This window comes from Bos indicus x Bos taurus, chromosome 1, assembly GCF_003369695.1.
Source record: "Bos indicus x Bos taurus breed Angus x Brahman F1 hybrid chromosome 1, Bos_hybrid_MaternalHap_v2.0, whole genome shotgun sequence".
NCBI classification, from domain to species: domain Eukaryota; kingdom Metazoa; phylum Chordata; class Mammalia; order Artiodactyla; family Bovidae; genus Bos; species Bos indicus x Bos taurus.
Genome location: NC_040076.1, coordinates 95,420,068 through 95,446,206, shown reverse-complemented (window position 1 = coordinate 95,446,206; position 26,139 = coordinate 95,420,068). Strand labels below are relative to the sequence as shown.

General features: G+C 42.5%; 1 protein-coding gene and 1 long non-coding RNA gene across 3 annotated transcripts in view; one reads left to right on the top strand and one right to left on the bottom strand.

Moving 5' to 3' along the window:
* LOC113892448 overlaps positions 1–26,139 on the top strand; it is a 105,988-nt gene that overhangs the window by 37,227 nt on the left and 42,622 nt on the right. The gene's annotated exons all lie outside the window — the stretch shown is intronic.
* PLD1 (phospholipase D1) overlaps positions 19,937–26,139 on the bottom strand; it is a 274,854-nt gene continuing 268,651 nt past the window's right edge. For both annotated transcript variants that reach the window (XM_027541220.1, XM_027541235.1), the window contains one exon: positions 19,937–20,515. In XM_027541220.1, the coding sequence (XP_027397021.1) occupies positions 20,486–20,515 (30 nt within the window). In that variant the 3' untranslated portion in view covers positions 19,937–20,485. The remainder of the gene's footprint in view (positions 20,516–26,139) is intronic.

Sequence of the window (26,139 nt, the reverse complement as noted above, 5' to 3'; positions counted from 1 at the left end):
TACACAATCTTAGTACCAATTTATGCATTTTTCCTAAAGTGGAAAGACTTTGGTCAATTTTTCACCTTGTTATCATTCAAAAATACATGAGACAAGGCAATCTCAATTGTGCCATAGTAACAACTAACTCTGAATTTCAGTGATTTACTAAGGTTTACTTCTCACTCTTGCTACCTCCCAGTGTGAGTCGGTTGGGGACCCCCGGTCATGGGGTCTCTCAAGGACCCAGACCGACAGATGCTCCACTGTAACTGATGCTTTCATGGTCATACAGGCAGGGAATAGGGAATATGTGGCAAATTTTGCACTAGCTCTTGAAACTCCTTGCCAGAAGTGACATGTTACTTCACTCACATTTCACTGACCAAAGCAAGTCACATGGGTAAAGCAAGCCTATTTTCAAAGGGGGAAAAATGAAAATCTATCCTGTTCCCAGTGGGAGAAGGACTGGGATGTGTATAAGCAGCCACAGGGAAAGCCACAGCACTTAAGAACAAATCAGCCTCACCAGAAATCAAAGCAATCTGAAATCTTTGAAGAAACAGAAAAAGAAGGAAACAGTGCTGACAGAGAGGCAGTAACATGGTCTCTCTCATGCTGATTACACGCTGTTTCTGAAAGAATCTCAGATAGTTTAAAATATCTATCGAGAGCCTTGGAAACTATCTATAACCTTTGGCACCTTGCGGCTCAGCAGGTAAAGAATCCGCCTGCCATGCGGGAAGCCTGGATTCGATCCCTGGGTTGGGAAGATCCCCTGGAGAAGGGAAAGGCTATCCACTCCAATATTCTGGCCTGGAGAATTCCATGGACTGTGTAGTCCATGGGGTCGCAAAGAGTCGGACACAACTGAGCAACTTTCGCATTCACTTTGGAGCTAAATTATACTTTCAGAGTCTAACTTTACAAGAGTAAAATATGGAAACATCTCATAGTCTAACAACAGGGAATGGTCAGTAAGTCTACTACTATAGCACACAAAACAGACTTTTCGAACGGCCAAAAACTGTTTTTGAAGAATTTTGTAAAATGCTCAAGATTTAACATTAAGTGAAGACTCTCAGGGTACATTATTTTTTTTAATCTTGACTCTTCAAAAATGTTAATAGTAGTTATCTCTGGTGGGTAGGCTTAAGGTTTTGTTTTCCATTTTTATACCATGAACATTTTCTAAAACAAATATGCAATTTTGAGAAAGGATAATCTTGCTGGACTTAAAAAATATACACAACACTTATGTTTCATGACTTTATTGAAGTGTAGTTTATACACTTGAACTGTATATTTGTATAAGTTTTAGCAAATTTATGCAGTCACATAACCATCACCACAATCAAAATTTAGAATACTCTCAAATCCCTCGAAAGTTTCTTCATGTTCCCTTATAGGCCATCCTTTCTCCCCACGACCCCAGCTCCTCAATCTATTTTCTACTGCTATATAGTTTTGCTAGAGATTTCATATGAATGGAAGTTGTTGTTTAGTTGCTAAGTCATGTCAAACTCTTTTGCAACCCCAAGGACTGTAGCCTGTCAGCCTCCTCATCCAAGGGATTTCCCAGGCGAGAGTACTGGAGAGAGTTGCTATTTCCTTCTCCAGAAGATTTTCCAGAACCAGGGGTCGAACCCACATCTCCTGCATCGGCAGGTGGATTCTTTACCACTGAGCCACCTGGGAGCTCTCTTTTTTTTAAATTAATTAATTTTTAAATTAATTAATTTTTAAATTGAAGGATAATTGGTTTACAAAATGTTGTTGTTTTCTGTCAAACCAACATGAATCAGCCATAGGTGTACATATGTGCCCTCCCTCTTAACCTCCCTCTCATCCATTCATCAACTTAGCAACTAAACAACGGCAACAAAACTATAACTTAGGGAGTTTTCAAGTCACACAGTGAATTTGTTGTGAAAGAAAGACTTTGAGTTCCCAGTCAATAGGTTACTATTTGGGGTTATAATTCTTATATGTTTTATGTTGTGCTATAACTCTTAATGTTTTAATCAAAATGTGGATAGATGAATGCATGTGTGCTCGGTCATGCCTGACTCTTTGCAACCCCATGGACTGTAGCCTGCCAGGCTTCTCTGTCCATGGAATATTCCAGGCCAAAAAAAAAAAAAAAAAAAATAGTTGAGTGGGTTGCCATTTCCTACTCCCAACCCAGGAATCAAACTCGTGTCTTCTGTATCTCCTGCAATGGCAAGAAAATTCTTTACCACCATGCCACCTGGGGAGAAACCATGTTCAATCCTTTTGTGTATTGTCTGTGACTGCTTTTGTGCTGAAAGTGCAGAGTGGAGTGCAAAGAGACCATATGACCTGCAAAGCTGATATTGTTTACTGTACGGCTCTTTAAGAAAGTGTTTGCTAATCCTTGCTTGAAGTGTTTCTTGTATGTATGAACTCACTTAATCCTCCTAACAAACCTGGGAGGCAGATTATGTTAGTGTCCCCATTTTACAGTTGAGGAAACTGAGGCATACAAAGGTTAAGTAAAGAGATCAAGGTCCAAGAGTGAGTAGGCAGAAGAGCTCAGGTTCATACCTAGGGAATCCAGATTCAAAGCCGATAATCTTAATGCCTTTTCTTTATTGGCTTATTTTATTCCTGCTGGGCTGTATTCCATTTAGTCAACAAATATTTGTTGAGCAACTATGAAGTGCTAGATACCACACTAGACTTTGGGGAGAGCATAGAAGAAGTTCTCACTGGGCACACATTCCAGGGAGGGAGAAAGACAATGATCGAGTAACAAAGAAAACGGCAAACTTGTTTCAGAAAGTGAGAATACTGTGAAAAAAGTAGGCCAGAATGACAAGGATAGGGAAGTGGGGGGAGTGGGGTGGGAAGAGAGAAGTGGCCAGAAATTGGCTGCTTATGTTGTAGCTATTTTGCTTTAATCTTCCCCAAGGCAAGACTCTCACTTATTCCCAGTGTCTCCAGCCCCTGGCACAGAGTAGGTGCTCAAAACCAGGTGTGTGATCCCTACTCTACCTGCCTTCTCACTGGCCTTTACGTGGCCCTTCATCTGGCTTCATCTCCAAAGGCTCACGTGGCTCCATCTTCCACACAGAATTATGAGCCTTCAATGGTCATGATCTCTGAGTCCTGAGACCCATAGACTTAAAGTCTTGCACAGAGGGGACCCTCAAGAATAATTTTTAAATAACATTTACAATCAACCATTGGCTTGGGGGGGGTCTCTCCAAAATAGATGTGTGCTTTGAAATTTTAGTTAACATTACACACTGGCCACAGTCTTCTCCCCCTTATCAGAGGTCATGGGGAGGGAACCACAGTTATTTGTTTCAACAGCCCAGGCACCAGTCCTCTGTGTGTCTCAGTGAGTGGCCGGTGGGTTCCCACAATGCTGCTCCCTTTATCTGGCCCTGAGCCCTGGTGAACTCAGCCTACTCGTGGGGGTTTGGGTTCCCATCTCAGGATACAGAAGGTGGGGAGGAGGGGATGACCCAAGTCCCCGTAGGTGATACACACATAAGGGGATACCCCAGCAGCTGATGAAAGGTCCATTACAGACTGAGACCATTAACTCATAGGAAACACAGCTTTCCAGGAATGATTTAAGTCAGCCTGCGTGCCAAAGTAGCCCTTTGCAAGCATAAGCAAACCCAGAGCCCCCATGATGTAGGATGGAAGGAATGCTCGAATGCCCGACATGGGCATTTCCAAGCCTGGCGTCTGGCCTGACCTTGCATGACTTTTGCAATTGTCCCGGGCAGGCTGACTTCACGGCACCTGTCTTCTGTAACAACTGGCAAAGCCGGCCCCACCTGGCCCTTCTCGGCTGAAAGCCGGCTCTGGCTAACACTGCCCGCTGTGGCCCTGCGGATGCCCACATTTGCCTTGATCTCCTTTGCCACCTCCTCTTGATGACCCCTTGGTTACCCTTCTTTACTCCTCTGACTATTGATTTCACATGTCTGAAAATGTCCTGTGACCGGAAAGTGTTTTGTTCTGGGTATGAAACTTTTTCCAGGAAAGGCTGGGAACGAATCCTAAGGACTTAAAAAAAAAAGAACGCTGTTTGTATGTGTATTAGTTTGCTAGGGCCACCAGAACAAATTGCCACAATTTGGGTGACTTAAAGCAACAGAAATGTAGTCTCCCACAGTTCTGGAGGCTAGAAGTCTGAAATCAAGGTTTTGGTAGGGCTTATTCCCTTTGAAGGCTCTAGGGGAGAAACTTCCCTTATCTCTTCCAGCTTCTGGTGGTTGCCAGCAATCCCTGGCCTTCTTTGGCTTTCAGGTATTGCTGTTACTGCTGCTGTTTGGTTGCTAAGTGGTGTCCAACTCTTTTGAGACCCCGTGGACTGTCCATGGGATTTTCCCCTCTGTCCATAGGAATTTTCCAGGTGAGAATACTGGAGTGGGTTACCGTGTCCTTCTCCAGGGGATCTTCCCAACCAGGGATCAAACCCATGTCTACTGTATCTCCTGCGTTAGCAGGCAGATTCTTTACTACAGAGCCACCTGGGAAACCTAGCTTCCAGGGACATCAGTCCCATTTTTCTCTCTGTTCTCACTTGGCCTTCTTTCTGTGTGTCTCAGAGTCTAAATATCCCTCTCCTCTCCCTTATAAAGACATAAGTCACTGGATTTAGGGCTCATTCTAATCCACTATGACCTTGTCTTAACTTGATTATGTCTGCAAAAGACCCCATTTTCAGATAAGGTCATGTACTGGCAGTTAAGACTTGGACCGATCTTTTGGGAGGCACATAAGAATACCCCCTGCAGTAGCTATTTGCTGTATTTAGTAATGGGAGTTCATGTTTAGTCCATGTCATGCTGCCATCTGACATATGGACTGCACTTCAAAAGCCTACCTCCAGATGAGGAAGGGAATGGCTTTGGTGAGATGGCAGGAACCCAAAAAGCAAGAATAGTCTCATGACACTTTCCTGCCAGCTGCAGATACATCGAATTGGTTTGCTCCATATGTCTCTTCTGCACATTTTGGAGAGCACTCCACCTTGCCAGAATGTGGGGCTTTTTCTTTTTCTCACCTTTTGTTACTGAGCATCCACCATGGAGCTGAACCTGTATGGGTAATTTCCTCCCTGAAAACCTTGAGGTAGAGCCTCTTATCACCGCCTGACATGTGATAAATCTGAGGCTTAGGAAAGCTAAGCAAGTAACCTGCCCACAAAAACACAACTGGCACAGGTGAGTACCGTGTTTGGCTCCAATATTCATTCATATATTCATTCAACTAACAAACACCCTCTTCCAACAAGACAAGAGAAGACTCTACACATGGACATCACCAGAGGGTCAACACCAAAATCAGATTGATTATATTCTTTGCAGCCAAAGATGGAGAAGCTCTATACAGTCAACAAAAACAAGTCCAGGAGCTGACTGTGGCTCAGATCATGAACTCCTTATTGCCAAATTCAGACTTAAATTGAAGAAAGTAGGGAAACCACTAGACCATACAGATGTGACCTAAATCAAGTCCCTTATTATTATACAGTGGAAGTGAGAAATAGATTTAAGGGCCTAGATCTGATAGATAGAGTGCCTGATGAACTATGGAATGAGGTTCGTGACATTGTACAGGAGACAGGGATCAAGACCATCCCCATGGAAAAGAAATGCAAAAAAGCAAAATGGCTGTCTGGGAGGCCTTACAAATAGCTGTGAAAAGAAAAGAAGCAAAAAGCAAAGGAGAAAAGGAAAGATATAAACATCTGAATGCAGAGTTCCAAAGAATAGCAAGAAGAGATATGAAAGCCTTCTTCAGCGATCAATGCAAAGAAATAGAGGAAAACAACAGAATGGGAAAGACTAGAGATCTCTTCAAGAAAATTAGAGATACCAAGGGAACATTTCATGCAAAGATGGGCTCGATAAGGGACAGAAATGGTATGGACCTAACAGAAGCAGAAGATATTAAGAAGAGATGGCAAGAATACACAGAAGAACTGTACAAAAAAGATCTTCACGACCAAGATAATCACGATGGTGTGATCACTCACCTAGAGCCAGACATCCTGGAATGTGAAGTCAAGTGGGCCTTAGAAAGCATCACTATGAACAAAGCTAGTGGAGGTGATGGAATTCCAGTTGAGCTCTTTCAAATCCTGAAAGATGATGCTGTGAAAGTGTTGCACTCAATATGCCAGCAAATTTGGAAAGCTCAGCAGTGGCCACAGGACTGGAAAAGGTCAGTTTTCATTCCAATCCCAAAGAAAGGCAATGCCAAAGAATGCTCAAACTACCACACAATTGCACTCATCTCACACGCTAGTAAAGTAATTCTCAAAATTCTCCAAGCCAGGCTTCAGCAATATGTGAACCGTGAACTTCCTGATGTTCAAGCTGGTTTTAGAAAAGGCAGAGGAACCAGAGATCAAATTGCCAACATCCGGTGGATCATGGAAAAAGCAAGAGAGTTCCAGAAAAGCATCTATTTCTGCTTTATTGACTATGCCAAAACCTTTGACTGTGTGGATCACAATAAACTGTGGAAAATTCTGAAAGAGATGGGAATACCAGACCACCTAATCTGCCTTTTGAGAAATCTATATGCAGGTCAGGAAGCAACAATTAGAACTGGACATGGAACAACAGATTGGTTCCAAATACGAAAAGGAATATGTCAAGGCTGTATATTGTCACCCTGCTTATTTAACTTCTATGCAGAGTACATCATGAGAAACGCTGGACTGGAAGAAGCACAAGCTGGAATCAAGATTGCCGAGAGAAATATCAATAACCTGAGATATGCAGATGACACCACCCTTATGGCAGAAAGTGAAGAGGAACTACAAAGCCTCTTGATGAAAGTGAAAGTGGAGAGTGAAAAAGGTGGCTTAAAGCTCAACATTCAGAAAATGAAGATCATGGCATCCGGTCCCACCACTTCATGGGAAATAGATGGGGAAACAGTGGAAACAGTGTCAGACTTTATTTTTTTGGGCTCCCAAATCACTGCAGATGGTGACTGCAGCCATGAAATTAAAAGACGCTTACTCCTTGGAAGGAAAGTTATGACCAACCTAGATAGCATATTGAAAAGCAGAGACATTACTTTGCCAACAAAGGTCCGTCTAGTCAAGGCTATGGTTTTTCCAGTGGTCATGTATGGATGTGAGAGTTGGACTGTGAAGAAAGCTGAGCGCTGAAGAATTGATGCTTTTGAACTGCAGTGTTGGAGAAGACTCTTGAGAGTCCCTTAGACTGCAAGGAGATCCAGCCAGTCCATTCTGAAGGAGATCAGCCCTGGGATTTCTTTGGAAGAAATGATGCTAAAGCTGAAACTCCAGTACTTTGGCCACCTCATGCAAAGAGTTGACTCATTGGAAAAGACTCTGATGCTGCGAGGGATTGGGGGCAGGAGGAGAAGGGGACGACAGAGGATGAGATGGCTGGATGGCATCACTGACTCGATGGATGTGAGTCTGGGTGAACTCCGGGAGTTGGTGATGGACAGGGAGGCCTGGCATGCTGCGATTCATGGGGTCACAAAGAGTCAGACACGACTGAGCGACTGAACTGAACTGAATAATCAGTAAGCACTACTTAAGTGTTAGACCCTAGTGATAAAGCAGGGAGGCAGATGGCCACAGTCCTGGGTTCATGTTGTCAAGGCAGAACTCTGGAGGATACATAGGAATTAATGACAGAAAAGTGGGGAGAAGACCATCCCACATTTCCTCTTAAGAGAGCTAAACTCTCGGAAATGCTGCCATTTTTAGCCTGAGAGATGGGACCTGTTTTGTCATGTTGAAAAAAAGTGAAAGTGAGAGTTGCTCAGTCGTGTCCAACTCTTTGTGACCCCATGAACTGTAGCCCACCTGGGTCCTCTGTCTATGGAATTCTCTAGGCAAGAATACTGGAGTGGGTTGTCATTCCCTCTTACAGGGGATCTTCCCGACCCAGAGATCAAACCCAGATCTTCCTCATTGCAGGCAGATTCTTTACCATCTGAGCCACCAGGGAATGGGCATTTTGTCATATTGGTACACCTTAAAGATCAAAGCAAGGAGTTTATCCATAGAGGGTAAAGACTTGTCATTTAAGATGGCTTAGAATTTCAGCCTATTCACATGCCAGGGATCCGGCTTCTACTTCTCCATGGCTAGCCTTTCTTTGGTTGAATTCCCAGCACAGCACAGCAGAGAGAGCAAACCCCCGAGTTAGTTCAAGGGTTGTGCAAGGGGGTATGTTGAGTTTACTTAAAGTTTAAAAGAGAGAGTGGTTGGGCTTTGAAAATAACCCAATTGCTCTACCACCAGGTTTGGTATTTATTCCCCACAAATATAAGAGATTGTTAATTGCATTCACTTTACAACCAAAATACTTCCAAAGAAGAGGAAGTAGTAGCTAAAAATTAGCCTGGGCTGGCAAACATGTTGTAAGTTGTTGAGAATGTTGTAATCTTTACTCATGTGGTGGTCTCAGTAAACTTGGACTGGCTCCTTATTTGCCTTTTGGATTGAGTCCAGTTGCCACCTGGGGAGCACTGAGCAGGGAGAAATAATGGAGAGACCCAAAGAGAGCCCTTACTGCTCTATGTGCTTTTCTCATAGCTGTAATACACAGCCCACTCCCAAATGACAAACATCAAGGGCTAAAATGAGCTCCCCCTAACCTCCCCTAACCTCTCACATTGGTTGAGGTTTCTTCTGATGGTGTCATTTCCTATCACAAAAACTTTTGAGAGCTGCCCAGGCAGTGGAAAATACAGTCCAAACATCCTCAGCCTGACCTTCAAAGCCCTTTGTGGTCTGGCTTCTACATTCTTATCCAGCTCAGTCTTTTTCTATGTGTTCCTAGCTCCCCACCCACCGTTCCCCCTAGCCTGCCTGTGAGTGATGACAGGCTGTCATTCCATGCTGTCCTGATGATGCCATTTCCTTCTCCAGGGGATCTTCCCAATCCAGGGATCAAACCTGCATCTCCTGAGTTTCCTGCATTGCAGGCGGATTCTTTACCACTGAGCCACTGAGAAAGCCCAAAGATCCTTAGTACAGTCCAACTTCCAACCCTGCTCTGCCTCTTCCTTCTGCCTGTGTGATAGATTATAAACATGGCCGCAATTCTTTTCCCCACAGTACCCACCTCCCTTTGGAATGTGACGTTCTATTTTCTTTTATCAAGAAGTGGTGTTTTTCTCTTCCTCTGGAATCTGGGCTGGCCTTGTGACTTACTTGGGCTGCAAGAGGCAACAGAAGTGATGCAATTTTTGTAGGATCTGAGCCTAAGCCTTAAGAGGCCATGCATGCCTTTGTTCACTCTATTGGAACCCCAGCGCCACCATGGGAATAAGCCCAGGCTAGTCTACTTAGATACTAAGACACATGTGGCTCTCAGTCACCCTGTCTCTCAACCTGACAGCCTTCCAACCACTAACGAACCTACCAGAGGACTGCAGATGCTTGAGTGAGTGATGGCTGCTGACACTGAAGTCAACCAAGCTGGGCCCAGACCAGCAGAGCTGTTTGTCTACTCTGTAGACAGGCAAACAAAAATGAATGGTGGTTCTTTTCAGCCACTGAATTTGGGAGTGTGTTAAGAGATAACTAACACATCCTGGAACTCATTTTTCATTCATCCAACAAGCAGACACTAAAAGGTTGCCATGTGACTTGATCTGTGCTGAGCATTGTGGGTTTAGAGTCAACACAGACTATCTCCAAGCAGTTCATTTTTTTTTTTTTTTTTGGCCATGCAGGGTCTTAGTTGCAATGTGTGGCATCTTTGCTGTGGCATACAGGATCTAGTTCCCTACCCAGTGATCCATCGAACCTGGGCCCCCTGCGCTGGGAGCAGGGAGTCTTCACCACTGCACCACCAGGGATGTCCCCCATTTTCTTCTGTTTGTGCCTTTGAAGTTCAGTTCATTCAGGACAGTCAAATCCCATTTCCCAGAGATCTTCCCAGATCTTCCTTCCCAGGCAGAAGAAATCTCTCCCCCTTCCAACCTTGATGGGCTTCATCTCTATCATAGCCTGGCTTTGTATTCTCTCTCACCTGGGCTGCTGCAAGAGCTGCCTAGTTGGTCTCTCTTTGTCTAGCCTACTCTACCCTCCATGGCCTTACAGTATGAGCTTTCTGAATGCAAATCATATTTTGCCTCTTTGAGTAAATATCTTTGTTGGCCCATGCCAAAGTCCCAAGTCCATCTCCTTCCTCTGACTGCTGCCCTCCAGCCTAATCGTTCACCTTCCCACACTTTTTACAGTGGAACTGTGAATGGTTCACTTTTTTCTGTTCTCTCTTCCAGGAATATTCTCTCCACCCTAGTCTGCCTGATATGATGCTACTTGCCTTCTTAGGCAGGGCTTCCCTGGTGGCTCAGTCAGTAAAGAATCTGCTTGCAATGCAGGAGAATGGGTTCGATTCTTAGGTTGGGACGATCCCCTGGAGAAGGAAATGGCTGCCCACTCCAGTATTCTTGCCTGGGAAATCCCATGGATAGAGGAGCCTGGCGGGCCACAGTCCATGGGGTCACAAGAGTCAGACACCATGGATTCCCGAGAGTCGGAGACAACTTAGTGACTACGCTACCACCACCACCACCTGCTTAGATTCAGTTGTCATCTCTTCCAGAAAGTCTTTATTGAACTTTCCCCCTGCCCCACCCCTCCAAAGACCGAATCGATCACTCCACAGCTCTGTGCTTGTAATATTACTATTGTGCACCATTGTAATTTCCTTTGTTTACATATCTCGAGTCAAATATTTGTTCACTCAAGAACTAGGCATTAATTTTGTTAATTTATCTAGCTAGCCCTCAGGCAAAATTTTTCCCCCTTAGGAGATACTCAGTAAATGTTTTTTGAATGAATGAACAAATAAATGAACCCAGGAATGAATAAAGACAGTCATTAAAGTTACTTATTCCAACTGCAAAGGATAATTATTTATATTTATATGTTATATGCATAGTGTCCTGTACAAATACAGTTTCTTTAATTCCTAAGCAAAAGTTTTGTGTAGGAGATAGAGGAAGAGAGTCAAAGTGTCTTGGAGAAGAGAAGAAATACCAGTTGTAATGGGAGATTGATGGTCTTAAAGCTGGACATCAACTACTGTTCCATTTTGTATAACCTTTGTGAATCTCGAATCATGAAGTCCAGTTTCTGTATTTTTTAAAAAAGAAATTCCAGGGACCTCCTTGGTGGTCCAGTGGTTAAGAATCCACCTTCCAATGCAGGAGGAATGGGTTCAATCTTTGGTCAGGGAACTAAGATACCACATGCCTTGCGATCAAAAAAAAATAAAATAAAATAAACAGAAGCAATATTGTAATAAATTCAATAAAGACTTTAAAAATAGTCCACATCAAAAAAAAATTTTTTTTTAAGGAATTCCAGTCTCTTGTAAAATATTTCTGAAAAGCAGTAAAGAGGACCTACTTTATCTCAGCAACATTTCCTGTTTATTCTTGTCACCCCTCCCTAAATCCTTTACATTATACGCCCTTCCTGGAATCTGCCATCCCCAGGACCACACCCACCCAAGGAAACTACCCTCAGCCTAAGAAGATGCTGCTCCCTCTTTCTCAATTTTCTTCACCGCCCAGCCCAATCCCCAGCTCTTTAGACAAACTTAACCTCTTTTAGTCTTCCCTTATTGGCCTTTCTCCCCCCGTTTTAAAATCAAACTCTAGGAACATGTGCGGCACAGAAACCTTTCTTAATAAGGAGGAGGTAGAGACAAATACATCCCACTTGGAAATGATCAGTTCAGTCACTCAGTCGTGTCCAACTCTTTTTGACCCCATGAACTGCAGCACACTAGGCCTCCCTGTCCATCACCAACTCCCGGAGTCCACCCAAACTCATGTCCATTGAGTCGGTAACGCCATCCAACCATCTCACCCCCGCCCCGTCGTCCCCTTCTTCTCCTGCCCTCAACCTTTCCCAGCATCAGGGTCTTTTCAAATGAGTTAGCTCTTCCCATCCGGTGACCAAAGTATTAGAGTTTCAGCTTCAACATCAGTCCTTCCAATGAACACCCAGGACTGATCTCCTTTAAGATGGACTGGTTGGATCTCCTTGCAGTCCAAGGGACTCACAAGAGTCTTCTCCAACACCACAGTTCAAAAGCATCAATTTTTCAGGGCTCAGCTTTCTTTATAGTTCAACTCTCACATCCATACATGACTACTGGAAAAATCATAACTTTGAATAAACAGACTTTGTTGACAAAGTAATGTCTCTGCTTTTTAATATGCTGATTAGGCTGGTCATAACTTTCTTGCCAAAGAGTAAGCGTCTTTTAATTTCATGGCTGCAGTCACCATCTGCAGTGATTTTGGAGCCCCCCAACCCTGCCCAAAACTAAGTCTGCCACTGTTTCCTCATCTATTTGCCTTGATGTGATGGGACGGGATGCTGTGATCTTAGTTTTCTGAATGCTGAACTTTAAGCCAACTTTTTCACTCTCCTTTTCACTTTCATCAAGAGGCTTTTGAGTTCCTCTTCACTTTCTGTCATAAGGGTGGTGTCATCTGCATATCTGAGGTTATTGATATTTCTCCCGGCAATCTTGATCCCAGCTTGTGCTTCTACCAGCCCAGCATTTCTCATGATGTACTCTGAATATAAGTTAAATAAGCAGGGTGACAATATACAGCCTTGACATACTCCTTTCCCTACTTGGAACCAGTCTGTTGTTCCATGTCCAGTTCTAACTGTTGCTTCCTGACCTGCATACAGGTTTCTCAAGAGGTAGGTCAGGTGGTCTGGTATTCCCATCTCTTGAAAAATTTTCCACAGTTGGTTGTGATCCACACAGTCAAAGGCTTTGGCATAGTCAATAGAGCAGAAATAGATGTTTTTCAGGAACTCTCTTGCGTTTTCAATGATCCAATGGATGTTGGCAATTTGATCTCTGGTTCCTCTGCCTTTTCTAAATCCAGCTTGAACATCTGGAAGTTCACGGTTCACATATTGCTGAAGCCTGGCTTGGAGAATTTTGAGAATTACTTTACTAGCATGTGAGATGAGTGCAACTGTGTGGTAGTTTGAGCATTCTTTGGCATTGCCTTTCTTTGGGATTGGAATGAAAACTGACCTTTTCCAGTCCTGTGGCCACTGCTGAGTTTTCCAAATTTGCTGGCATATTGAGTGCTGAACTTTTACAGCATCGTCTTGTAGGATTTGAAATAGCTCAACTGGAATTCCATCACCTCCACTAGCTTTGTTTGTAGTGATGCTTTCTAAGGCCCACTTGACTTCACATTCCAGGATGTCTGGCTCTAGGTCAGTGATTACACCATCATGATTATCTGGGTCATGAAGATCTTTTTTGTACAGTTCTTCTGTGTATTCTTGCCATCTCTTCTTAATATCTTCTGCTTCTGTTAGGTCCATACCATTTCTGTCCTTTATCGAGCCTATCTTTGCATGAAATGTTCTCTTGGTATCTCTAATTTTCTTGAAGAGATCTCTAGTCTTTCCCATTCTACTGTTTTCCTCTATTTCTTTGCATTGATTGCTGAAGAAGGCTTTCTTATCTCTCCTTGCTATTCTTTGGAACTCTGCATTCAAATGGTTATATTTTTCCTTTTCACCTTTGCTTTTGGCTTCTCTTCTTTTCACAGCTATTTTTAAGGCCTCCTCAGACAGCCATTTTGCTTTTTTGCATTTCTTTTCCACGGGGATGGTCTTGATCCCTGTCTCCTGTACAGTGTCACGAACCTCATTCCATAGTTCATCAGGCACTCTGTCAGATCTAGTCCCTTAAATCTATTTCTCACTTCCACCGTATAATCATAAGTGATTTGATTTAGGTCCTACCTGAATGGTCTAGTGGTTTTCCCCACTTTCTTCAATTTAAGTCTGAATTTGGCAATAAGGAGTTCATGATCTGAGCCACATGATCATGTGGCTCCCAGTCTTGTTTTTGCTGACTGTATAGAGCTTCTCCATCTTTGGCTGCAAAGAATATAATCAATCTGATTTTGGTGTTGGCCATCTGGTGATGCCCATGTGTAGAGTCTTCTTTTGTGTTGTTGGAAAAGGGTGTTTGCTATGACCAGTGTGTTCTCTTGGCAAAACTCTATTAGCCTTTGGCCTGCTTCATTCTGTACTCCGAGGCCAAATTTGCCTGTTACTCCAGGTGTTTCTTGACTTTCTACTTTGCATTCCAGTCCCGTATAATGAAAAGAACATCTTTTTTGGGTGTTAGTTCTAAAAGGTCTTGTAGGTCTTCATAGAACCATTCAACTTCAGCTTCTTCAGCATTACTGGTCAGGGCATAGACATGGATTACCATGATATTGAATGGTTTGCCTTGGAAATGAACAGAGATCATTCTGTCATTTTTGAGACTGCACCCAAGTACTGCATTTCGGACTCTTTTGTTGACTATGATGGCTACTCCATTTCTTCCAAGGGACTCCTGCCCACAGTAGTAGATAATGATCATCTGAGTTAAATTCACCCATTCCAGCTCATTTCAAGTCACTGATTCCTGAAATATCGAAGTTCACTCTTGCCATCTCCTGTTTGACCACTTCCAATTTGCCTTGATTCATGGACCTAACATTCCAGGTAATTTGTCCGTAATGGGAGCAAGGTAGGTGAGGCTAGGATCACTTACACTTTAACACAGCTCTGCAGACTTAATTATTCTGTCCGCACTTGGTATGACCAGATTTGTCTTTCTGATCTAAGAGGTTGTTTTCAGTGGGCCATAGCAAAATAAGAAAAATAAATTATTAAGCATATAGAAACAATTTTTTAAATGAATTTTTACAACCATCTTTTAGTCTAGTATCTGGAGTTGGTTTTTCTTCAATTACACCATTGTTATAGAAAATTTTTTTTAATTGTTCTTGTTTGACAACATATAAAGTTGGAAATCCTATGTAACTTCACTATTTGAAAAATTGTTTTACCAGTTCCTAACATCCTAAAGTATGGGAACCATTGATCTATGTTAGTTAAGAGTGAAAAAATAAAGGTCTCTGGTTGAGGGAAGAGGAGAAAGAGAAGGAGAGCACAGATGTCCTAAACTATCATAAAACATTTCCAAAAGCTGTTCTTACTCTTTGCCCCATTCCCAATCTGGAGTTCAGGACCCTGTGGACTTTCAAAGGTGCTCTAGGGATGATACCTTGAGCTACTGGCAAAAGTTTCAAAAAGTCAAAACTACCATTTGCATCCACAGTGAGTCTGTATAGGCTAGACTGCAAATTTCTCTGCTTGTGCCTAAAAGGTAAGATGTTAATGCAGTAATAAGCATAATCTCATGCTGATCAGAAACAATGATTAACGTCTATGGTTTCATTGAGAAAAAAAAATTTACTGATCAAAATATTTTATTTGAAACAGTTTGGCAGTTTCATAAAAAGTTAAATAGAAAGTTACCATGTGACCAAGAAACTGTACTCCTAGGATGTATATAACCAAGAGAATTGTAAAATATACAGTCATAGAGAAACTTGCATATGAATGCTTATAATAACTCCAGGGTGGAGACAACCCAAATGTCCATCAACTGATGAATGGATAAACAGAAACTGGTATACCCATGAGATGGCATATTACTTGGCAATAAAAACAAAGTTCTAATAAGAGGCTGCAGCATAAATGAACCTTGAAAACGTTATGTTAAGTCAAAGAAGCCAGACAGAAAGACCATAGAGTGTGTGAATCCATTGATATGCAGTGTCCAGAATAGGCAAATCTATAGCAACAGAAAGTAAGTGAGTGGTTGCCAGAGACTGTGGGGAGAGAAGAATGGGGAATGACTGCTAATGGGTTTCACTTTGGTATGATAAACATGTTATGGCATTAGATGGTGATGACTGTAACTTTGTGGATACACTAAAAAAACTACTGAATTGGATATTTAAAAAAAAATAGAAAAAAAAAAAACTTGAAAATTTATATTGAGGGGATTTCTCTGGTAGTTCAGTGGTTAAAACTCTGCTCTTGCAATGCAGGAGGTTCCACCCTGGTCAGGGAACTAAGATCGTATGTGCTGCACAGTGCAGCAAAAAAAAAAAAAGTTACATTTGTTTCATGGGTAGTATTTAGAAGAAGCCTCCCAGATGGTGCTAGTGGTAAAGAACTTGCCTGCCAATGCAGAAGACATAAGAGATGTGGGTTCAACCCCTGGGTTGGGAAGATTCCCTGGAGGAAGAAATGGCAATCCACTCCAGTATTCTTGCCTGGAGAATCCCAAGGACAGAGGCGCCTAGCAGGCTCAGCCCATAGGGTTGCACAGTCAGACACCACTATGAAAAACTTTGTTTTGTAAGCCACAAATCAACTTCTATACATACGTGCGTTCAAGCTAAGTTGTTTTCAGTTGTGTCCTACTGGAGTGGGTTGCTGTGCCCTCCTTCAGGGGATCTTCCTGACCCAGGGATCGAACCTGCGTCTCATGTCTCCTGCATTGGTGGGTGTGTTCTTTACCACTGGCGCCACCTGGGAAGCCTGACTTAGCATGCACGCATGCACTATTCAGAACATATGAGAGGAAAGGAATAAACATAAATCCTTGGAGAGATGTTGGGAAATACTGCTATAGAATAGGTGAATCTCTTCTAGGAGTCAGCTGTCCTGTATCCTGAATTCATTTATATCCAAACAAACAAGGTGACACTCACACTACTCCTTACAGTTCAGAGGTTCACTCCCCCTTCCCATGTAACACCCTTTGTACCCTTTCTGTGCCAAATCACATAGAGCTTCAGGAAGGAAGGAGAAAGTGGTCCAATCCCCCGTGTCTCTTTCTGTCTCCCCTTTGCCTGAAAGACACACTGCTTGTCTCCAGAGCGTCACAGAAAATCTTGGGCGTATGAGTGCCTGTGGCTGCCTGCGGCTGCTGTGCGCTGTCCCCAGGGCTCCGACTGGAGAGGGGACCCAGCTCTTCTCCTCCATCCATACCCATTTACTCCTACAGGACTGTCTGAGCCCAGCTCATCAGACACAGTCACACTCAAGTTCAAACTATGGTTTAGCTGCAGCTCTCTCTGAACTTCTACAGTATTTCCTTCTCAAGTGATCTGCCCACATCAAGCGATTTGAGGGTAAGGTGAAATAAGGTGAAATACAAGTAAGGAGTGAATTTTCTTTCAATCTCTGCTCTTTGGGACCCTGGTGTCTTCTTTATTCCTTAACAAAGTGGTATTTTGCCATCTTGTTAAGGAGTAAGTGCCTCCTGCAGTCCAGATTGTTGGAGTTTTCCAGGCAAACGTATGGTGTCAGAGAGTGCAGAGGTGGAAGGAGCTTCATAGAGCGCCTAGTACAGTGTCTCAGCAGTTGCATGGGTCACTTCCTAGAAGTGACATCTATCAAACTTCAACTTGCATGCCTCTTGGAAGGAGGCATTCTCCTCTTTTACATTGTTATATAACCTTTTGTGGGTCCATGTCTTTCTTCTCCATTAAAGCCTACCATTTGTATAATACTCTATCACTGATGAAATTATGCTCATGTCTCTTGCTTTGTTTGATTTTTACACCAATGGTGTAGGAAGGGCATTATTATCTCCACTTTACCTTGAAAAACTGAGTTTCAAAGATTTTAAATGAGATGCCTGTAGTTACAACAGAGTCAGGTTTCAAACTTTGAATTTCCTATTTCAAGTCCAGTATTGTTTCCACATTAGACCACAGCCTTCTAGGTATAGTTTTTAGAGGATGGAGATCTTGTTTTTGTGCAGTGCCTTAATACTTACTGTTTTAGTAAATTAAGTTGTTTTTCAGAGATAGTTTTCTGTAATAGATACAACGTAGCATTCTCTTGTGTGTGACTGTGTGCGCTCAGTCATATCTGACTCTTTGTGGTCCCATGGGACTATACCCCTCGGCCCCTCTGTCCATGGTTAGGATACTGGAGTGAGTTGCCATTTCCTCCTCCAGGGGATCTTCCTGACCCAGGGATCGAATCCAGGTCTCTTGTGTCTCCTGCGTTGGCAGCAGATTCTTTCCCACTAGCACCACCTGAGAAGCCAGAGTGTAGCAAAGTGGAATGATATAGAGAGCTAGATTTAAACTCCACCTTGACTACCTACAAGGTATTGGATCTTGAACAAGTAACTTAACCTTGCAAACCTTAATTTTCTCATTTATAACATGATTTGTTATAGATATTTATATTTGTATTTGTTTTCTATTTGCTAGTCTCCTAAGATGGTCCCTCATTGAGTCACATGGCTTACTATTGACACCTTTGTATAAACCCCTCTCTTTGAATCTGGATTGATCCTGTAACTCACTTTTGACCAATAGAATTCATGGAAGAGACACAGCATGACTTCTGAGGCTAGACCATGAGAAACTTTGCAGCTTCCACTTCGTTCCCTTGGAACTTCCCCTGGATGGGAAGAATGTTGCCATACAGGGTATCCAACTACTTGGAAGTTGCCATGCTTGGAGGAAGCCCAAACTGGCCTGTGGAGAAGACCCAGAGAGAGAAGAGAGGCCTAGCCAGACCCCAAATGTTCCAGCTATTCCAGCTAAGGAGGCAGACACCAGGGAAGAAGCCATCAGGATGCCCACCACAATGGACTCATCAGGTGTCTCCAGCTCCAGTCACTTCCTACAGTGACTGCATAAAATCTTGAAAGACAGTTGCTCAGCTGAGCTCTGTTATCCCACAGAAATGTGAGGGATAATAAGGAATTATTATTTTAAGCCACTGACTTGTGGGGTGGTTTGTTAAACAGCAATAAATAGGATGCATGAGAGTGATAACAATACTTATTGCATAGAAATGGTGTGAGGATTATGAGTGGCAGTCAGTAAATTGCAAATTCTTATTTTCATCCTTTTGTTTAATTCTAGGCCTCTCTGAGGTCCTTATTCAAGATACCTAACTCATACATATGTTCCACAGGTGTACATTTTTTAAGCTCTGAGAACGGAGAGTAATTTGCCGCATGAAAAGCAAATGCACATCAGCTAAAAGCCCTAAGGAGTTCTAGACTCCCTGCTCTTTGCTCTATATCTTCTCTGTTTTTTATATCTGGTTTTGTTGGGCTGGTTTCTGCTTCCTCCAGTTCCAGCCTGCAAACAGGATCTTATCTGCCTACTTGTGGGTATTTCTTTGATCCACCAATACAAGTCACTTAAGATTAATCGCATACACAGCTGTGTTGCATAAACTCTTTCACTCAGTCTTGCTCTTTTCAAAGTGGAAAAAACATTTTTTTAAAAAACACATTGGTGTTACCAAAGATATTTATTTATTTTTTTAATTAAAAAATTTATTTTAATTTCTTCATTGCTGAGTGAGGGCTTTCTCTAGGCAAGTGGAGGTTACTCTCTGTTGCATTGCTATGGCTTCTCATTACAGTGGCTTCTCATTATGGAGCGTGGACTCTAGCATCCTCAGGCTCAGTACTTGTGGTACACAGGCTTAGTTGTCTGCAGCATGTGAACCTTCTCAGACCGGGGATGGAACCTCTGTCCCCTGCATTGGCAGGCAGATTCTTACCCACTGTACCACCAGGGAAGTCCCAAAGGTATGTATTAATCAAAGTACCAGAAGGTCTTGTTTGGCAATATTTTAACCTTAATGCAATCTAAGCAGGTGTGTACACATGCTTTTGAACTCGCACACATATATAATTATAAATTTGCCTAGGTTTGGTCTTCCGTACTTATCCAATGTGATTGAAGAGTGAGAGGGCCAAGACTCACAAATTGATGGTGGTAAGGTTGGACCTAGATGAACAATGGAGTATGTATTTTTTTTTTTTTTTGAGTCTCAAACCTTCCCTCGAAGAAATTAGGACTGGAATTTTCATCCTCATTTCACAGATGAGGAAACTGAGGTTCAGAGAAGATAAATAATTTCTCTTAGGCCTCCCAGATCACAGTCTAAGACTGTTTATGTGACAATAAAGTAACTTTTGTTAGGCCAACAAGGAACTTCCAACTCAGTAAGAGAGACACCTAAAAATTCATGAATGTCAAGATGGAGTCAAAGTTTTCCTTCGTTATTAAACAGGGATTTTATTGTGTTTTTATACTATGGGTATACAATTCCTTGTCTACAATCTCTGGGGTTGTACATGCTTTGACATTTAGAGTTATTTCAAACACACACAGACAGACATGCAGGGAATATCTTATAATTAAATGTATTAATTTTTACAGCACAATGTGTCAATATTCATATTAAATGAAACAAAGATTATAAATAACTTTATTCCCATTCATGTCAGTCAGATTTTACCAAATGAGATTGCTAAAGATTGGTAAACAAAGCAAAACTTGTTTTTCAGAGCCTTTTGGATTTTGGGTTTGTGGAAACTGGACTGTGGATTTGTGTATGGACTACAAGGATGGGCACTTGCTAGTACTTTCTGCTGCCGTGAGTGTCTCTTGCAGGCCTGGCGGGATGTTCTCGAGCAGGAAGGCTGACTGGAACAAACAGTTTGCACCTGCTTGTCTGGCTTCCGTAGCTGGCACACTCTCAAAGGAAGGGCCTTGGCTGAGTTTGAAGTATAGTTTCAGGCTTTTCGGAGACAAGCCAGTGAACTCAGCTAATAAACTCTTTTATCCAAAATCCCTGAGGGCAAGAGGAGAAAGGAAAAAGAAATTAAAATGGAATAGCAGCCGGCTTTCAACTCTATGAAAACTGATCACGTGATAAAGCCAGAGGCATCTCATCAAGAAAGTCCAAATTTGATGAAGCAGTTTTATTCTGGAAGCCTGAGACAAGTCAGACCTGCAAGGAACCCATTATAAAGTCATCAAGATAGATTGATAGAAGTGGGATCCATACATTAATATTAATGGCAGTAATAATTATGATACCACTCCCCATGCCGATCCCTGCCTATGAAACCAGGCTGGGCCCTTTCCTGCACCAAGAGGAGACCAAGAACATTTCCCAAGAACACAAGCTCTGTGTTTTCACAATCAGCCTTCTTTCCAGCGTACTTCCAATGGAGTGGTGTCAGTTTTGTTGTCTGGCCATCCCTGGTGAATTCATCTTTTGACCTTCACTTTGTGTCAAGGTGATACCTTTCACTGGGGGTGGGTCAGTGGCATGGAGGGTGAGTGAGCAGCCGGAGGGGTGAGCCCAGTGCCCTCTGCAGGCCCCCATGGCCCGCACTCTGATGACATCTCTTGAAAGAGCAAGCGTTGCTATCTTGGCGTTTTATATATCAGGATGTCCAAGCAACTACTCAGCCAGCAGCAAAAAGGAACACGTTCATCTTTGATAAAGGAGAGAGGAAATATATTTTGAAAAAAGTGTTTTTGTGGTCCTTTTGTCTTGATTTTTTTTATTCTGCTTGCATTTATTTCCTTCATACTTCATCCATAGTGATCTTTGAAATCTAATCAATTATTTGGTATCTCCCTTGTTATGAAGAAAAAATATTGAGGGTCGCTAATCTCTACAGTGTTAGCTTCTTTTGAAGAGTGGTTTCCTTATCTCTTGCTGTACCTGAGTCAATTCAGTTTTTGAAAAGACTGTGTTTTGAACACTTCCTGTGTGTGCAGAGCTCCGATGCCACAGATAACTCGGTTTGAAACCCAGACCCACGGCTTATGAACTATGAGAATCTGGATGCATTGCTTAACCACTGAGATGCAATTTCCTCAGTGGAAAAATGGTAATAATGTATGAGAAGTTTGTTGTGAGATCCAGATGAGGTAATGAGAGAGCTGGTTACATAACCAGAAGCTCAAGGAAGATTTTTTTTTTAGCTAGATACTAAAGGGGAACATAAATGTGAATAAAACACACATTCTTCTTTAATAAAGAGAAAATATGGAAAGGCTTTTTAAATGGCTAGATGGCACAGAGGTGAAGGCGATGGCACCCACGCCAGTGCTCTTGCCTGGAGAATCCCAGGGACGGGGGAGCCTGGTGGGCTGCAGTCCACGGGGTCGCAAAGAGCCAGACACAAATGAAGTGACTTAGCAGCAGCAGCAGCAGACAGCAGAGAAAGGATAGAAATTAATTTAAACTGTGAAATGGAGGGGGTGAATTTAACCTAGGGCTGGACAGATACATAGACTATCAACAAGCTGGGAAATCAGAGTTGGGAAATTGAGGAAGTCAAAAGTGCTTATAGGCAGAAAGAACAGTGACACAGAGGCAGGCAGGAGATGGGAAGGAGAAATTATACCATAAAATCTAGATTGTTCCAATATCATACAGATTGAAAATGTTCTCTGCCAATAGACTCACAATTTTTCTTTTACTTGGTTAAGAAAATGTTCTGACTTGGGCTTCTAATGTCTATTGCAGCCTTGCCAAATGTATAAGAGGGGTGAGATTAGGTGGGAGAGGAGAGTGGGAACTTAATCGGTTGTGCTTGGAAAAGGCCTTGAATGCCATGCAAGAAAACGAGACATCCTTAAAAATCTAGCGAGCAGTCCTATTAGGCTTGAGGGGCATGGGTTTGGGAAACACATCATTGTGCGGGGAGAATTGGAGGGCAAAGAGGCAAGGGCAGGGCAGGGAGAGGGGGTTAATCGGGGACTAATAGAAGCTAAGGCAGAATAAATAAAAATCATACAAATGGCCAAATACAAAAATAAAAATCATAGTTTCACAGCTAGGAGAGCCACCTCAAGAAGCAGGTTTGTGGCTGGAAGACCTGTCTGAAGCCAGGGTGGCTCAACCCGTGTACCAGCCCTGCCACAAGGGCTGGTTCTGTCTGTTCTGAGGGCTCAGCCACTCGCCTCCAGTGACAGGGCTTGACTCTTCAACATGCAGCAATCCAAAAACTGAGTCACCTTGCTTAGCTCCTACTGCTCGTGTTATTCTCATCACACAACGCCTCCCTATGGGAGAGGATCGCACAAGGCCAGAGCATCTGAAACAGGTGATGCAATCCAGCAAAATGTGCGCAAGTGTAGCTGGCTCCAGAGCCACCTGGCAAACCACTTTGTGTGTTTAGAGAGGATTTGTAGCTCTTGTAGATGTTGGCTGTCTTTCTTTATGTCTATATGTCTGTCTTCTTGCTAGTTTTTTCTTCTTCTTTTCTTAGAAGAGATGAGACCAGCCCAACTGTTTATTGGTGATTTGAAAGAAAATATAGGAGACTTAAGTAACTGGAGTATGGTTTGGAATGGCTGCAATAAAATGGGAACTCTGAAATACATTAAATGACCTTCTGAACAGCTTTAGGTCCTAGAATCTCCTTATTGCACTAACCCTCTCCAATCACAAGCAAAAGGAATTTCTGCTGAGCTGACCAATACTAGCAAGATGTTTCCAGACCCATACATTTGGAAACTCCCATGACTTTTTCTCCAGTAAGTTTGAATTTTCCTCTAGGGAAATAATTTTGCTTCTCCCCTCTCTGAAGTTCAACCCTGAGTGTGCAACAGAAATTGCCTGCAGCTACCCTGCTATGTCTAGAAGCATGCTCCTAGAAAGAAATGAACTGCATTCAGAAGATCACCTATCCTCTCAAATGACACATTAGGGATGTGAGGTCAACTGAGAGGAGTTGCTCCAAGCGTTTGTTCCTCCCTGACCACAGGGCAAACCCTTGGCTGCTTGACTGAGGGAGGTAATAGAGCCAGGTTCTCAGGGGAAAACTGTAGATTTCTTGAACTTGGTGTAGTCATAGTCATTTGTCCACTATGGCCTTGGCTGGGCCCATCTTAGGATTTGTGTTATAGGCCAATTCTTGAAAGCAATTGAATTTGGGAAGGATTTTGTATAAGATGCTGATTCAGTTTGCAAACAGAGTGGTTCTAACTTTGACATAGACTTGCCTGCCTGAGAATTCAGCTTCCCTAAATTTCTACCTCTCTTACAATTAATTATTATGCCTGGCATTCAGCTCCTGCCATACCTCTGGAGAAAGAAATAAGGGTCTCTTCATATGCTGTCCAGGTCTCATGCTTTGCTTTAAATTGACCACCCCGTTTCACAGTCTTTAGAGTTATTTCCCCTCCTACCTTTGAAATGTCAGAGACATTTTCCAAGCTAGTGTGTACCCTTCCCCATTTATGTCATCCCCACTTTCTAAAGGTGAAAGCTTCAGCAATTGCTTTGTTATGGCATTTCCGGAACTATCAATACATACCACTAGTGATGAGGTCATTGTCATCTGGCTAGTGAGTGAACCAATTTCAGAATTCTATCATTAGAGACTGATTCTGAAAACCAACTCAATTATGTCAAGGGAATTGTGCTGTTCAACTCTTCTCTGTACTTAACTGATTTTTGCCAACTGGTTCTACTAGTCCCCAAAGGAGGCATATTGAAGTTTCCAAATATAATTGAGCATTTGTTTCTTTTTTCAGTCCTTTCAGTTTTTGTTTCAGGTATTTTGGAGTTCTTTTATTAGGTGTGTACAAGTTAAGGGTTGTCGTGATATCTTAATGAATTAATCTCTTTCTAACTATATAATGTTCCTTTTCATCTTCAGTAAGATATCCTGTTCTGAAGTCTACTTTGTTTGATATTAATATTATCACTCTAGTTTTCCTTTTATTTTTGTTCGCAAAGCTATGTTTTGTTACCCTCTTCCTTCAGTCTAGCTGTGTTGTTTTAGTTAAAGGATGCTTCTTATAGATAATATAGAGTCGTTCTTATTTTCCTTTCCAAGCTGGCAATCTCTGTCTTTTAATTGGAATGCTTAGACTATATCTGATATAATGATATTGTTGTTGTCATTGTTGTTCCATCTCTAAGTGTTATCCAATTCTTTGTGACCCCATGGACTGCAGCACGCCAGACCTCCCTGTCCATCACCAACTCCCGGAGTTTACTCAAACTCATGTCCATTGAGTCGGTGATGCCATCCAACCATCTCATCCTCTGTTGTCCCCTTCTCCTCCTGCCTTCAATCTTCCCCAGCATCAGGGTCTTTTCCAATCCCTCAGCTCTTCGCATCAGGTGGCCAAAGCATCGTAGTTTCAGCTTCAACATCAGTCTTTGCAATGAACACTCAGGACTGATCTTCTTTAGGATAGATTGGTTTGATCTCCTTGCAGTCCAAGAGACTCTCAAAAGCCTTCTCCAACACCATAGTTCAAAAGCATCAATTCTTCAGCACTCAGGTTTCTTTATAGTCCAACTCTTACATCCATACATGACTACTGGAAATACCATAGCCTTGACTAGACAGACATTTGTTGACAAAGTAATGTCTCTGCTTTTTAATATGCTGATTAGGTTGGTCATAACTTTCCTTCCAAGGAGCAAGCGCCTTTTAATTTCATGGCTGCAGTCACCATCTGCAGTGGTTTTGGAGCCCCCCAAAATAAAGTCAGCTACTGTTTCCACTGTTTCTCCAACTATTTGCTCGGAAGTGATGGGAGCGGATGCCATGATCTTAATTTTCTGAATGTTGACCTTTAAGCCAACTTTTTCACTCTCCTCTTTCACTTTCATCAAGAAGCTCTTTAGTTCTTCTTTGCTTTCTGCCATAAAGGTGGTGTCATCTGCATATCTCAGGTTATTGATATTTCTCCCGGAAATCTTAATTCCAGCTTGTGCTTCTTCCAGCCCAGCATTTCTCTCGATGTACTCTGAATATAAGTTAAATAATCAGGGTGACAATATACAGCCTTGACATACTCCTTTGCCCACTTGGAACCAGTCTGTTGTTCCATGTCCAGTTCTGACTGTTGCTTCTTGACCTGCATACAGATTTCTCAAGAGGCAGGTCAAGTGGTCTGGTATTCCCATCTCTTGAAAAAATTTCCACAGTTGGTTGTGATCCACACAGTCAAAGGCTTTGGCATAGTCAATAAAGCAGAAATAGATGTTTTTCAGGAACTCTCTTGCTTTTTCAATGATCCAGTGGATGTTGACAATTTGATCTCTGGTTCCTCTGGCTTTTCTAAATCTAGCTTGAACATCTGGAAGTTCACAGTTCGCGTACTGTTAAAGCCTGGCTTGGAGAATTTTTAGCATTACTTTACTAGCGTGTGAGATGAGTGCAACTGTGTGGTAGTTTGAGCATTCTTTGGCATTGCCTTTCTTTGGGATTGGAATGAAAACTGACCTTTCCATTCCTGTGGCCACTACTGAGCTTTCCAAATTTGCTGGCATATTGAGTGCAGCACTTTCACAGCATCATCTTTCAGGATTTGAAATAGCTCAACTGGAATTCATCACCTCCACTAGCTTTGTTCATAGTGATGCTTCCTAAGGCGCACTTGACTTCACATTCCAGGATGTCTGGCTCTAGGTGAGTGATCACACCATCA